The sequence below is a fragment of the Diceros bicornis genome, chromosome 29 (assembly GCF_020826845.1).
Source record: "Diceros bicornis minor isolate mBicDic1 chromosome 29, mDicBic1.mat.cur, whole genome shotgun sequence".
NCBI classification, from domain to species: Eukaryota; Metazoa; Chordata; class Mammalia; order Perissodactyla; family Rhinocerotidae; genus Diceros; species Diceros bicornis.
The window spans coordinates 41,232,165-41,247,674 of record NC_080768.1 but is presented as its reverse complement, the minus strand read 5'-3'; the positions used below and the strand labels follow the sequence as shown (position 1 = coordinate 41,247,674).

Below are 15,510 nucleotides of genomic sequence, written 5' to 3'. Positions count from 1 at the left end.
GAAGAAACTTTGACGTGCCCCCTAACTCCCTAAAAGAATTTAAGATAGAAGGCCTGTTCCAGGAAAGAGCTCTCACCACAGATAACTATAATATAATATGAACTAGGTGTTCTAGACAGGGAGGAACCTAGCAAGTCCCCTTTGATCAAAGTCCTCTCCATGTCCCACTGTCTCTGCAAGGCAGGGTAAACTTTCGTTTACCAAACATTTGCTTTTCCAATCTCCACGTGAATTGCCTTCCTCCCCTTTGAAGTCCCAAACCACTACCCCCAACATCCTCTTCTGTCTTTAACTAAAGATGGTATTTAGGACGGTGGCTTTGGCCATTTTGGTGAGTTATTCGGTTTTCCTGGGTTTCTCCCATGCACATGTTATTAAACTTTGACTTTCTCCTGTTATTCTATTTCATGTCAATTTAATTCTTAGACCAGCCAGAACCTAGAAGAGTAGAGGAAAATTTCTTCCTCCCCTACATTATCAACATGAACTTCTACGGATTTATGTTTTAAACCTATAGTTGACTTACTCAAGTTAAAAACTAAGCAACCAAAATAATTTATATTTGAGGTATAACTAGATCCAAAGGAGAAATGTGAAAATGTTTGGCAGAACTGAGATTTAATCAACATCTTTTTATACTGCACACACCAAATTCCGGAGTATTCACCTTTTAGGAAATTGATTCCAAAATGTTCCTTCTGTCCAAGGCAGAGCAAGCAGCTGGGCCTGCCGCAGGAAGGTCTGCACTGCCCCCTCCTGGCCAGGGGTCTCAGCGGTCACTCTTTCAGTATCAGCCCCTAAACTCATAAATAGCTTACATCCAAGTCAGACCTAATTCATACATTTTAAGAATAAATGTGTTCACCACAAAATGCATAAATATTCTTCTAAAACCTATTGACATTTGTGTCCTGCTCATTTTATCTGCTTCAGAATTTCATGTAAACAAGGTTATCTAGAAAAGGTCAAAGCCACACTCTATCCAGAGGTTTAAAGAATAAGATTTAAAATATCTTGAAGAAAAAAAAAGGCCACACAGACAATTGAGTTTTAAAGAAAATAACATGTAGATTGTGTTTCAGTAGTATAAATAATATTCTTTAGACCGTCAATATGAATCACAAAATATTAGAAAATTCAATTTTTTTAATTTAAAATGATTAGGTCAAGGAAAGCTTTTAAGATATTTTGTGAAAATCAAGGGCAAAAGTATCAAATCCTTTCAGAAGTCCTTTAACACCTGCTTCAAGTGAAGAATAAAAATGAATAAACCAGATAAAAAGTGAGGACTACGGATGGATCAATATTTAAATAAACTATTATGTGTTTAATGGACAACCAAACAGAAGTTAGAAAAACGAAAAAATGAAAGCTTCCAAGGAATACAACAGCTTACAACTCTCTGAAAAGGCAACAATTATTACATCTATTCCAGAAAGAGCCCGAGTTCCAGAGTGATAAAAATTAAATCCCGGGAGCACATCACAAGTTAACAGTACCTTATCCTTTCTTCTAATCATTAGATTAGACATCTTGCATTTTGGATGAAGAGTTAGATAATCAAAAAGTGTTATTTACATGATTAGCAGGAAGAAACACTGATTTGATTTTAAGTGCTAAAAAAGTACCAGTAGATATAAGAATGCTGAATGAGAATTCTCATTATTAACCCCTGGAGTAAAATGTGTACACTGTGGACAGGTATATGTGTTGATATATATTTATACATGTCTGAATTATAATATAATTCAATTCACTATATTTAGGGTACAAGCCTACAGTATTATTCAATTTACTTCATTCAAAAATAGTTAGTGAAAGATTAAGTCCAATCTATCTAATTTCCTATTCTCATGATTTTCTATCAGCCACTTCTGGTATTCAATTTTAAAAGACTACATAATCCTATAAATATATCTCCTGTGAGATACTGGGAACTTGGATACATTCTTTTTTTTTTTTTCGTGAGGAAGATCAGCCCTGAGCTAACATCCATGCTAATCCTCTTCTTTTTGCTGAGGAAGACCAGCTCTGAGCTAACATCTATTGCCAATCCTCCTCCCTTTTCTTCCCCAAAGCCCCAGCAGATAGCTGTATGTCATAGTTGCACATCCCATCCTTCTAGTTGCTGTATGTGGGACACGGCCTCGGCATGGCCGGGGAAGCGGTGCGTCGGTGCGCGCCCGGGATCTGAACCCGGGCCGCCAGTAGCAGAGCGCGCGCACTTAACCGCAAAGCCACGGGGCCGGCCCTGGATACATTCTTGACTACACACTCCAGAACTTAGAGACCACATATGCCCCCCAAAAAATAATTAAAAAAAAAACTGACTACAACCTCCAAAGTACCATTGATGGCCTACTGATTACAATTCTACCAGGGGTCTTTTATACTGTTCACTCCTTGCAATGTTTCAAAAAAAATGCTTGCCTTTCTCTTGCATAGATGTGTATTAAATAAGAGAGCCTGTGCTGTGTAACAGAGAAGATAGTAGATAGAGAGTCTTTTCATTTGGCATCTATGCTAGATTTCAGCATTACAGTAGACAACCACAACTCTGGGTGAATAGACTATTATTACAATGCTTAAATTATCATTGAAATTATCATTGAGATTGGTAGTAGTTGATGATCAACTGTTAATTTCCTTTATGGCTTTGACTGCATACTGTGGGTATAATCCACATTAAAACAAAATCTGAAGATGCTTCTTAGCGCTCTTAATAAAAGCCAATTTTAGAGCCACGTTGAGAATCACATACATGCCTACATACATTGAGTTATTTAACAATGTAATAAGCCATCCAGGTCTGTCTCAGCAGGAGACAGCAGTCATCACACCACATGGGCTCTCAGAACAGTTTCAGCAGAAACCAATACATCCCCATGCAGGTCACATTAATAGGACTGTGAAGACACATGTTTCTCCCTAAAGCTACAGCTTTTTAAAAAATACTGTGGAGGACAGAGCTACATCTGAAGACATTCTAGCTAGAAAATTTGCTAATGATTGATGGGGTTAAATCCCACTGTGTCATAATCTAAGGGGGTGGATAGGAAGCCAACATGTTTCTTAAAGTCACACTAAGGTATTTTGCCCCCTTCCCGCTACCCCTGCCATATTTTGAGGAGAACTTGTTATTACCAAAGTCTTTCAATAACGTAAATGTCATAGAAAGGGACTCGGAGGGTGAAAGCCTAATGTCACTCTCAGCAGGTCTGGATACATAACCCTTGAGAAGACTGAAATGACAATGAGAACCAACTCCTGAAGCTTCTTCTACACATTATCAAACCTCTGAATCTCCATCATAATCATCTACATCTCCAGCCCTAGAGTTCTGTGATCCTATGATTCTATTATTCCATTTTTAAACCTGTGGAGTGGGAGTGTTTCTGAGTACCCTGCTCACACAGATGGTGGTGGGAAGCATCTCAAGTATATGTTGCATGTAGTAAATGCCCATTTCACGACTTAATCTCTCTCCTCACATTTCATACAAACAGAGACTATATTATCCCACAGACAGTCACAAAAAGACAAGTGGTTAATGGCAGTACAGCATCAGCACACATGTGAGGAACATGAAAGAAGAAATTCTTCCCAATTATATACACCTGAGGCTAATGACTCTGAACAAGACATGCACGTAGTATTATAGGACCAGGTCACTACTGTCCATCAGCTCCACATATTTGGGGGAGAGCAGGGGAGGGAGGGCAAGAGAAATTAACTGAACGATAAAATCATACACAGTCTCTGTATTCCTGATGTTCTAAAAATACACTGCACTGACAAATCATTTGTCAAGGCAACCTTTCCAAGACTGAAAACGAGATCAATTTGCCAACCAGCACTTTCCCACAATCATCTCATTTTGAGCACTGCTTCACCCTCCTCTTCCACAAACTGGCTCTTCACAAAACTGACCCACGCCATAGCCATCTGTGTGTCTGGAGTTCAGATACCATCCCTTCACCTGATCTCACCTGATTATCTTAGAGCCATTTTATACACCTCATTTTCTCATTTCTCAGTCTGTCATTGCACATCAGACGCTGCCAGAGACTGTATCAAATTGTGTTAACCTAACATATGACTGTCAATGTGGTTTAATAGGGTATTTCTTTACCTTGGTCTCCTTAGCAGAAAACTCGGAGGAGTTGGAAATTTTCATCGACTTTGACCGGTGGGACTGCCGCCGGATAGAATCCTCCCGGGAGTATTTCACGGAACCTGAGGTCCTCACCCGCACCTTGCTGGTACTCTGAACACTGTTCACGCCAATCATTTTGAAGGTTGACTGGAGAAGAGGTTTGCAGAAATAAAAAGGCACTTTCCAACTGCTGCAAGACTCGAATGCTGGAGGAACTCTGTGGGTTGTGCCTGAGCAGCTCGGAGTGCCTGATCCGCATTAGCTTAAGAAACACCAGGCAGCCTCCCCCAGCATCTTCAACTACCCTGTTCACAGCGAGTCTGATTGTTCCAGGCACGGCTCACGTCACTGGCTGCGAAGAGGAAAAAAATGCAATCCCACCCCTCCTACTCGTCTCTCTTTTACACACACACACACACACACACACACACACACATTCACACACTGGAACAAATGGCAACTGGCCAGGCAAGCAATTCATTAACATTCCAAATAGCAACACTATTTCTCTTGTGATATTGTGAAGCAAGCTCATTAATGTCAACAACAAAATAGAGATACCACAAATAGGTCTCAAGTAATCTGTTAGGTACCATGTGGGGTGGAAACAGAGAGAAATTCCCAAAAGGAAAAAAAAATTACCGATGGGCATCAAAAGGCTCCATCAATTACAGGCTAGTAAAAGGAAGGAGCCACAAAGGCAGACAATGGTCATTTACTTTCCTCTCTCTCCTGTTCCAGGCCACACATTCCAATTATATTGCTTTCTGAAGAATTCAGTGTCTTATGACCCTAGACTCCTACAGCCAGATATTTAAACAGGAATTGTGTCAGCTCACATGAGAAATCCAGAATAAAGATGGTATGCTACCTCCCTATCATACCGAAAAGTTAAAAAAAAATTGGTCAGTTAGCACATGTTAACTTTAAATATGGCTTAGAGTGAGATCAATAAAGCCAACTCTGATCAATAAGGAGCAAGAAGCTTTTCCAAGAGCTATAAATGCTCTGTCAGTATTACAAGAACACATGCAACCTTCCAAGCAAGAATCACAAATTGGAGATCATTAGAAGACCAGATAATGTTAGTTCCTGATGCATGAAGTTAGTGTGGAGTATAATACTCAGGATTGCAATGCCTCACTTATCTGGCATCCCAGGGGCAGAGAGGGTCAGCCACAAAAGCCTCTAGATAAAAGAGGTTTTAGTGATGATATAAATAACAACATTTAAAAGCAGGCTGTAAAATGCCAATTTGGGAAGAGGGTGCTGCCTCAACCGATCCCACTCCTCAAGTCTGACCTTTTCTTTGATGACTCAGGATGACAAACTGAGTCTAGTATATGGGCTTGGGGTTTTGTTTCCCCCGTACAGCAGGGGCTTCCTCCCGCCCTCCTCTAGACTCCGTCCCTCTCCATCTCCTACCTCAGAAGGACCTGATGCTTCAACTCTGCTATAAGCAAAACGAAGACATTAACTAATCTTTGCAGACTTTTGTCTAAAAATAATAAATAGGTTTCTCCTCTTCTTTAGGAATACATTGAGTTTACAGTCTATGACATCATTTTGGCTACTCTGAGGTAAATTTTCCTCTCTTCCCAGGTAATTTGAAGCTACTGAGTAACTGTCCTTTAAAGTAAATTTTTAAAAAAATTCTGTAGTGACTTTATACTTTACAAAGCATGTTCCAAAGACATAAAAAGTGGTGTACTCTAATATTATGATAAAGTTTATCATTTAGAATATGCATAATTCTAACTTAAGCATATGATGATTCTATAGGCAAATATCTCCATTGAACACAAGTAAGCCTGAGTTAGAACACACGAAGAAACTAAGAGCAGAGCCAAGATAAAAATTCAAAAAGTACTGGGTAAGAGACATAAGATCCTGCCTCAGGGTGGTTATAAATACAGAGCACTGGTTCAAAAGAACACGTCTTTTGGATATTTGCCAGTCACCATAATGAGGAGTTAGAATACATCTCCTGATGAATTTAATTTCCTTTTCTCCACCAAAAAGTTTACATAAAAAGAATGAAAACTATGTGCTAGCCAGTACAGAAATGGAATCTGATCTACAACTTGGTTTCTGGGAAGTTTAGCAGAAATATGCTATCTTTACCCAAATATGTTTTCTTTACGCAAAGACTGCTCAACTGGCCTTATTATTCCTGTAATATCATTACCAATTACAATTTTCATCTGTTTAACACCTTATACCTTACAGAAGTAACATGTGTTACCTCATTTCGATTCTCAACTGGACGATGTCATGAGGTGGGCTGAGTAAATATTACAGTCCCACTTGACAGATGAGAGAAGTGAGTTCAGAAGGCTATGACAGAGGCAGCATTCCAATCCTCATTCTAGGCCATGCCACAAACCACACTGTCTTCTGCAGACTAGGGCTGTTTACGTTGTCCTTTACTTTCTAAGCCTGGAATGAACCTTTCTGCAAGTCAGGGAAAGAAAAGGCTTCCTCTGCCCCTCCCTATATTCTCTGTTCCAATCAAACTTATATCTGGACAGAGAAGGCAAGCACACGATGCCTCCAGTAGTCTAAGAAGTAACAACAGAGGATGCCTATAACATACCTGAGTATGTCCTCAAGAGGTGTGTGAAGAAGCTGGCAGGACACCTAGCACTCAGGGCCCCTTGGTGCTCTGGCCTCATCCTACCAACCTCAACTTGATCCCCACTACTTCCCAATACCACTGTCTCTTTCAGTCAGGCCTTTCTCTTCATTCCCCGTTAATATATTGGACTGTAGCTTCCACTCAACCTGCACGTGAAACACGAGCTCGCCTCCCTTCTGGAGCTTTCCAGAATTACTCCCCATGTGCTGTCCTCCTGCCTGGAAGCCTGCTGCTCTATTCCAGTCCTCCATATAGCTAGCTTCTCATCATTCAGGGTTCAGCTCGAATGTCACCTTTTCCAAGGGGCTTTCTCTGGCCAGCCCTCCTAAAATAGCCCCCACCCTCCACCTGGCCCAGTCCTTCTCCATCAGAACTGCTCCCTCGTCTTCCCGGCACGCACTGCTGTCTGAAGCCATCTGCACCACAGAGCCTACACCAGTATCTGGTGGACAGCAGGAGCTCAATGACTATTTGTCAAATAAACAAACTCCCAAATGTACAGGAAGCTTCCCTTCTCTACTGTATTTCACGTCATTAACCTTCTTTTTAAGAAAATTCAGCATAATTTTTCTGAAAAATGAATACGGTTAATACACAATGAATTTCTTTCCTAATGGTACAAAACAGCATGGAGTGAAATTAAATTTCCTTCCCACATCAGTTTCCCAGTCCCTCTGCCCAGAAACAAGCACTGCTACAAGCACTACTACCAGTTTCTTAAGCCTCCTTCAAGAGAGAATCCATCCATGCACACTGTATGTGTGTCCTTTCTCTTCTTATGGGCTATAAATGACAGCATAATCTATATTCTTTGTTTCTTGCTTTTCTGCCTTATCATCACGATCATTCTACATCAGCACACATAAAGCTACCTCACTCTTGTTAATAGCTGCATAGTATTCCAGTGCATAGATTTATCATATGTTATCAAGGTCTTATTATTGGACATTTAGATTACAATCTTTACTACCATAAATAAAGATGCAGTGACTATGCCTGCAATATACCAGATCTTAAATAACATTTAAACAATATGGTTTTCTGAACAAGTCTTATTTTCCTCCTCCTACATTAACTTCAAATCACCCACAGTCATAGTGTTAGGTACATACGGGATTCACAAATAGATTCAGTATGAAATATTCCCTTCAAAGACATATTGGACGGCCCCGTCCTACTCCATCCTGCTCTGGAAGGGCTTGATCGTTTTTAGCCGTTAGCCAGCCTGCACATAGAAAGCCCCCTTACCGTAAAATAAAGATAGGCCTCCTGGAGAGCAGCAGCTGGTTAAAAGTACAAAATAACTTTCCATAAAGCTTTAGCCGAAAATAAGGTGACTTCCATATAAAATAGAAATTGTAGGAGAAATTTAATTATGCAAATTAAATTAACTGGAAGGCTGGGAATCGGTACTTGATCTTCTGATGCTTTCTCTGACTGAAGGCAATTTAGTACATATGCCCTAAAAAGGCTTCCAACAAGTGTCCCAGTTCACGGTCAACAGAAAAACGCTCTAAATCTCTCAAGAGGCAGAGTCCCAGAGAAATTAATTCAATTTAATACATTGTTCATGTGTGCCTACTAGGTTCCAGGTGCTGGGGATATATACAACACCTGTACAATAAGGCCCCTAACTTTAGGCAGCTCACATTCAGTTGGGGGTGGGGGTAGAAAAAACAGGAAATTCTATTGCCATAATTATAATGGTGAATACCTTTGGGATACCAATGAACTGAAGAGCTGCAAACCCCAAATGAAATAGACAGGAGAACATCAATGGTATCTAGACAGATGCTTCCTTCCTTTCTAAGAAAATGTCATGGAACCATTAGCAGGAAAAGCTGAAGACTGAGTTATGAACTCTGGAGAGAAGCCCAAGTGGTAACGAATTCTAAACACAACTGTCCAGAGGTGCAATTAACATAACACAGGGAGCGCTGGGGAGGAGAGAGAGGCGTGAGGTGGCGAGAAAAACCAGCTTCTGTTTTTTTCAGAACAGAATGGTGGATGCACCAGTCACTTAATGTGCAAAGCTCTCGTGGCTCTCCCTGGGTTCTTTAGATCACACCGGCTTGTGGGAAACAGAGTTAAGGGACACTCTGCTGACCAGGGAGACAGAGGTCAGGGGCTCGCTGAGGCTTTCTGGCCATGATTGTCACATGGCCCAACATCGTCAAGAGGTTGGTGCTACTGTCATAAAGGCGTCAGTGAGTGATTTCTTTTCTAGGTGACCCATCTAGACTTAACCTGATTGGTAGAGTTAGAAGGACATTAGAAAAGAATCACCTTCAATCTCTTCATTTTATAGATGAAGTTTCCTGAGACTCAGAAACATGAAGTGACTTGTCCAGGATCTCACAACTAATCAGTGACAGAACTGAGACTTGTGCCCAGGTTTCCTAACTTCCAATAGACGTTGTTTTTCTCCTATGCTATTTGCTTCTTGAAAGCTAAACATTCATGGCCACACATCTTTTCAGACTGCAATAAGGCTTTAAATGGTTACCTCGAAATGGAAAATTCAATATGGGGAGACTGATTCAGAAGTGAAGTGAAGGCCAGCCACTCATATAATAGCTGCAGACTTGAAAAATCAGCTCTACCAATAGCTTAGGAACAGTCTTGGGATCCAAAAAAATATGTGACAGCTTCTGTCCCTGACGTGCAGGCGTGAGGTATGGATGTATCCTTCCATTCTCTGGGTACTAGTCCTTTCCATGCAGCGACATGACTGCAAAAGAGTTAACCCTCTAGAGAACAGTATCTACTCTACTATAGTCATTGAGAGTAAATAAAAACAACAAATGCTTTTAAATAATAAAAATAGATGAATTAGATAAAAGCATATCCTTGCTTTATTTTTCCCGCCTTCTTCCAGGCTTTCTCAGCTGATCCTTTTCTCGTCTGGGGACCCATTTTGACCCCAGCAGATGGTGGCAGCCTGGATTCTCCTAGTGCTCTACACCCCCGGACTAGATCCTGATCCCCAGGTAGCCCAGCCCCATAGACCTCAGGTAGGCTCCCCTGCCTGACATCTGTGTTATGAGTCTGAACGGGAACCCTGTGGCCATGTGTCACCAACCTACCACTTTAATAGATTGGACACACCTCACAGACTACTTTCCAAAATAGGATGCAGACAATTTCTCCCAGAAAAGACACTGGACCTGCTCTCTGGTCCCTTTATGCTTCAATCCCAGCCTAATGAGCAAGTTTCACAGCCTCTTGCCTTTGTCCACTGACAGTTTCCGTAGAGGTCTGATAATGCTGATCTTTAGCCATCTCAGCTGGACAAAAAGTGAAAAGTTTTGTCTAGCAATAGGGCTACGAATTTCTTTGGTTCATAAGTCATTATCTAGAATTTAAATTAAGCCCAATTTTAATGAACACTCACTGTCTTCAGTTGGAAGTCAAAACCTTTAATTGTCAACCTGTGAGGACATGCTACCTCGCTCTAGCATCCCCAGGCTTGCCTGTACTATCACACGCTTTAGTTCCATCTGTTCCTCAAACATACAAAGCAAAAGGATGAGGAAAAAATCTTTAAATAGAACCTTCTTACATTTAAAATTAAATAACATTCTTGAGGGGAAAAAAAACACCCTGTAAGCGTGAAATAGTTTCAAACTTGAAAAAAACATCATTTTCCCCTCATAAACCAAATCTAGTCATGTAAGATGTTTAGAAAGGGGCATATCTCAGATTTCCTATTTAGAAGTACAGGAAATACAGAATGAAGACTGCATCTGTGTGTTCGTAAGACATAATTCTGTTTAACTGACATTGTCACGTTCAGCTCAGACCTTTTCAAACTACCACATGAAAAAGAAACAAAATCTTGTCTTGAAGTTACTAGGCCCTCTGGAGGGGTAGAAAAATCTGTCATGTATACTTGAGAAACCATAAATTCTTCCTTCTGTGCATCAAGAAGGTATTCTTCATCCTAGTCGAAAATACATACAAAATACAAATACAGAAACAGTATCATTTCAGAGCCCCAAAAGCTGTTCTTCCAGTTAGTAAATCAGTAATTACAGAGGGGATGGTAAGTGCTGAGAAAATATTCTGTTCCAGAAGCTAATACAATAAGCCCACCCATAACAATCTCTTGGTAACATTTGGTGTCAATTCAACAAGTGTTCCCTAAGTGTCTGACGCACGCCGGGCACAGTGTCCAGGAAGAAACAAAACAGTCAAAGGTCGCCACCCTTGAGGAGATTCACACCAAAGACAAACCATTCTCTGAGTAAGAAACAACACCAACCAAAGTCCATGATCTAACTTGCATTTTTTCCCAAAGAAGATGATTTGTACGTAGAAAGCCGTACTTTCACGTACCAGAAAGTCCTCTGAAACCACAAAATTTCATTTTCCATTTCTTTGATCAGTTTGCTTGGTAGTTTGGGACACTTACTTACCAGTTTCTATCAGTTCTTACTAATTTCAAGTCATATTTAATTTCACCATAAACGGTCGCCACCTGGTGCTCCATAAGAGCACCCGTAAACTCTGCAGTGCCACGGACAGAACACCTGTCTCATTCTGTCACCGCTGCCATTTCCCTCATTCACTGTTAGGCACTAGGAACAGAATATTAAACAACACGAGACAGATTCCTGCTCCCATTGAACTTACATTGAGATAGACAGGAATCAAAGAATCATTAATTAGTAAATAATCAAATAATCCCACAAGCAAATGTAAAATAGTAACTGTGCCACTGCTACGAGGGGCAGCACGAGGTACTCTGAGAAGCTCCAACAGGTTCTGACCTGGTCTTAAGAAGTCTAGGAAGGCTTCCCTGAGGAAAGCAGGAAGTGACGCTGAGATGGGATCTGAAGGATGAAGAGGAAAGAGAGGAAACAGTCTAAGCAACTGTAGCATAAGAGCAGTAGCACTGGTTATGTCAGTCACAAAAAGAGCTGCAAAAACTGTTTATTTGGGGACATTTTCTTTTTCCAAACTTATCCTCGGCTTTCATTCTCAAAATGACAGTAAACCAAACTGCCCAGACTACATAGGTATTATTTTAACTTCTCACTCAGCAAGGTCTCCTCAAAATTCCAATCAAAGAAAAGAATGGAGCACAGAGAGTTAGGAACAATACAATTCCTGTAATACCAGCGCTGTGTTCTGGGCTTCCCAAGGCCATTTCCAGGGAAGACGGTCAAGGTGGGAGTTTGGACTGGCACCAGCTCACCCTCAAGTAAACTCTTGAAGGGTTTAGAAAAATCTTGGAGCAAATTCAGAAGTCTAGTCCATTCTGAAATAGGTAAAGGCTAGACTACACATGTCACAGGGTATCAGATAATTAACTTCTCAAACTGAGCGAGGCTTTTTGAAGTTTGGAGGAGACAGGGCTGTTTCAAACACATTTCTCCCAACCTGCTGGTTATATTACTGCTACCCCCCAAATGAGCCCTTAACAACATCTGTAGGGTTTCCATGGAACCAGACTAGCTGGAAATGTGCAACCTTCAAAAAAACCAACCAACTAAACAAAACCAACAGATTTCTATTTAATACTCTCTGCCTTATCCAAATTTCAATGTGGCCAAGACCATAACTGTGGCTTCTACGAGGTTAATAGCACTTAAGGTGGTGGTAAAATACAATGACTATGAACCAAACAGACCTGTGGTCACATCTCGGCTTTGTCACTGACTGGATGTATAACTTTGGGAAAGTTACTTAAATTTTCTAAATCTCAATAAAAAACAGGGAAACATGACTCAATGGACATATGCTGATTTGAGGCTACTCATCAAGAACAACTTCCTACCTTAGGGGAAACCCCCACTGTGTGCCAGAGGTTGGGGGAGGGATAGTCCCTGTCCCTGTAAGCTGGCAGCAAAGGCCACGTGACTAAGCTTGGCCACTTGACGCTCTCAAGAGAGTGCCATAAAGACACAGGGTCAGTGATGGAGCATCCCTGTTACAGCAGTGGTGGCAGCTGCAGGGCCCTAACCATACCTTTCCCATGGACGCAACTTGGCATTTCCTCTGCTGTTAGCCTGCCTTGGTTGGAGCCTATTTTCCTACTATGAGTCAAATAGCCTCCCCCTCCATTTTGTGAGCTACCTGATGACCTTCCAATACATTCCTTTCACCCTTAAGTTATGGAGGGTCAGTTTCCATTATTTGTGTAGCCAAGAATCTTGACTCTCACAAATGACACTGTGGGAGATGGTGAAGAGAAAACACAGGTGAGGAACTTAACAGAGCACCTGAGATGTAAGTGACGGATTTGTGATCATTGGGTAGTAAAGCTAGATCCTGATGCTCTGGAAGACTTGTGATTTTGAGATCTGAAAGTACTCCTGCCCAAGTTTCATGAAACAATAAAGTAACCAAGCCAGACCTTTGTTTCAGTAACAAAGATTTAGAAGATCCTGGTACTGTTTATGCCTGAACCACCACATAGTAAATAATCATCAATAAAACATGCCGTTCCCTGTGCCTTACACACCTACCCACCGGTCCCACCATACCCCCAACCCCCAGCCATCTCTGATGGTCTGTCTCCACCACTACAGTGCTCCCAAGTCTCTGGAGAAAACATTCTACAGAACCCGAATTAACAAATTAAAAAGTGAGGTTACTTTTCTAGATGAGAGCTTCCTTCACTTCTTACTTAGATAGTAAGTTAAAGTTATTGTGATAAATGAAGTGGTTTTCAAGTTAGCAGTGCTTGTTCAAGGGATCCTTAGAGCTGGCCAAGTGTGTGGGAGAAATTTATAGCATCCCCCAATACATATTACTAACTCTTAGATATGAAAAACAATCCAATACGTATTCTTATGTAAGAGGAATCAATAAATGGAAACAGAGAATCTAAGACAAATAGCATTAAAAAGGGACCTGAGGGGCCGGCCTGCTGGCATAGCGGCTAAGTTTACATGCTCCGCTTCGGCGGCCCAGGGTTCGCAGATTCGGATCCTGGGCACAGACCCAACGCATCACTCATCAAGCCATGCTGTGGCAGCGTCCCACATAAAGTAGAGGAAGATGGGCAAGGATGTTAGCCCAGGGCCAATCTTCCTCAGCAAAAAGAGGAGGCTTGGCAACGGATGTTAGCTCAGGGCTAACTTTCCTCACCAAAAAAAAAAAAAAGGGACCTGAGCCAGGCTGTGCAATTCTCAAATTCTCCAGAGATAAAACTACCCCTAAGAAGACTAAAGATCTCCAGCACAAGAGAAAAGCCTCTTTACAAAGAACAGCAACAACAAAGGGCTGGTGAGAGCTAACATTACAGTGATACTGAGACCCCAGCTTGGGCTGACGAGGTAAAGGCTGACAATCTAAATTAAATCTTAGTATCTCTGAAAGGAAGCTGAAGACACAGCAGCACTCATACCCGACAGCCCCGAGGAGCCCTGCAGACAGCACAGTGCAAGCGCGAGGTACGAGCCCCAGGACAACAGCATCTCTCATCCCTCCTGTCACAATATGTGAGAAACACAACTGGTCAGATATCAAATGCTTCAGAAACAGACTATCAGACTTTTTCCACGTACTTCAGAAGACCCCTGAGGGATTCCATAGAACTATGGACAACTTCTATCTAGTCCTTTTTATGGGGCATTTTTATTATGTTATAATTGATACACACAAAATAATACATGTAATGTTTATGCAAGATATTAAACATAATAACAAAAAAAAAACCACCCTTCAAATCCCCATTCCCAATATGTGAAATAGAATATGACCATCACCATTAAAAATTCCTGGGGTCCTATCCAACCTGTTTTGCTCTTCCTCCACATAAACACTCTGGAAAACAACTTGGCATGATCTTGTAAAAGTGAATTTGTGTACCTTATGACCTGGCACCTCTTCTCTCAGGACTATAATCTAGAAAAACTCTTACACATATGCTCCAGGAGACAAGTTCAAAAATGTCATTGTTTGTAACAGGAAAGCACGGAAAACAGTTCAAATGGCTAAATTAATTATGGTGACTTCATACAACACAATAGCATATCTTCCTATTGTGAAGCAAGCTTTGTAACAGGAGGGAAAGGGTAAGGAATATTTCTGGGTGGACCCTGTGCTGGCTGCCCAGATGCCCTTCAGGAAGAAGGATATATCCCGCCTCACCTGTTAGCCCTCCCTGAGAATTGTCCTGAGCTGAAGAAGCTGCCTGGGCCAAGTTCACTGCCTCTAGTGAGGGATGGCTTCCATCCAATGATGAGTCAACAGCTGCCTGGCCCCTTCACCTCTCAGTTTCAGAGCTCCACAAGGGTCAGCTGAGGCCTTGGGTGAGACTGCATCACAGTACAACTCCTTTTCCTCTCTCCTCTACAGCACCCCCTCAGCCCCCACCCTCCCTGGCATGATCTGGGGACCTCTCTCTAATAAACTTCCTACAAGTTCATCTTGGACTCAGAGTATGCTTCCCAGGAAACTTTACATATACCAGAAACTTCTCTTACATTATTTCATCTAATCCTTATGATAAACCCTACTAGGTAGATATTATTAATCGCATTTAAGAGATGGGTTTCAGAGAAGTTAGCTGAACTGCCTAAAGTCATTCAGCTAAAATAGGGACTTGAATTCAATGTTGAAGCTACTAAGATCCTAAAAGCCATGCTCTTTCTGTTACTCTGTGTGGCTTATTTTACTAAGCAGTGCTTTGCTTAGCTTGAGTTAGTATACATTCCCAGCAGCAAACGTGCATTTCTTTTAAAATATTCTTTAATTCAGGTAC

At 41.3% G+C, this 15,510-nt stretch overlaps 1 protein-coding gene across 6 annotated transcripts in view; it reads right to left on the bottom strand.

Moving 5' to 3' along the window:
* Positions 1-15,510, bottom strand: part of PSD3 (pleckstrin and Sec7 domain containing 3) — a 535,293-nt gene that overhangs the window by 161,600 nt on the left and 358,183 nt on the right. Inside the window, exon 1 of one of the 6 annotated variants that reach the window (XM_058525354.1) lies at positions 4,133-4,427. The exons of the other annotated variants lie outside the window; for them this stretch is intronic. Within the exon in view, the coding sequence (XP_058381337.1) occupies positions 4,133-4,291 (159 nt within the window). The 5' untranslated portion in view covers positions 4,292-4,427. Of the gene's footprint in view, positions 1-4,132; positions 4,428-15,510 lie in introns of those variants that run through there. 6 annotated transcript variants of the gene reach the window in all.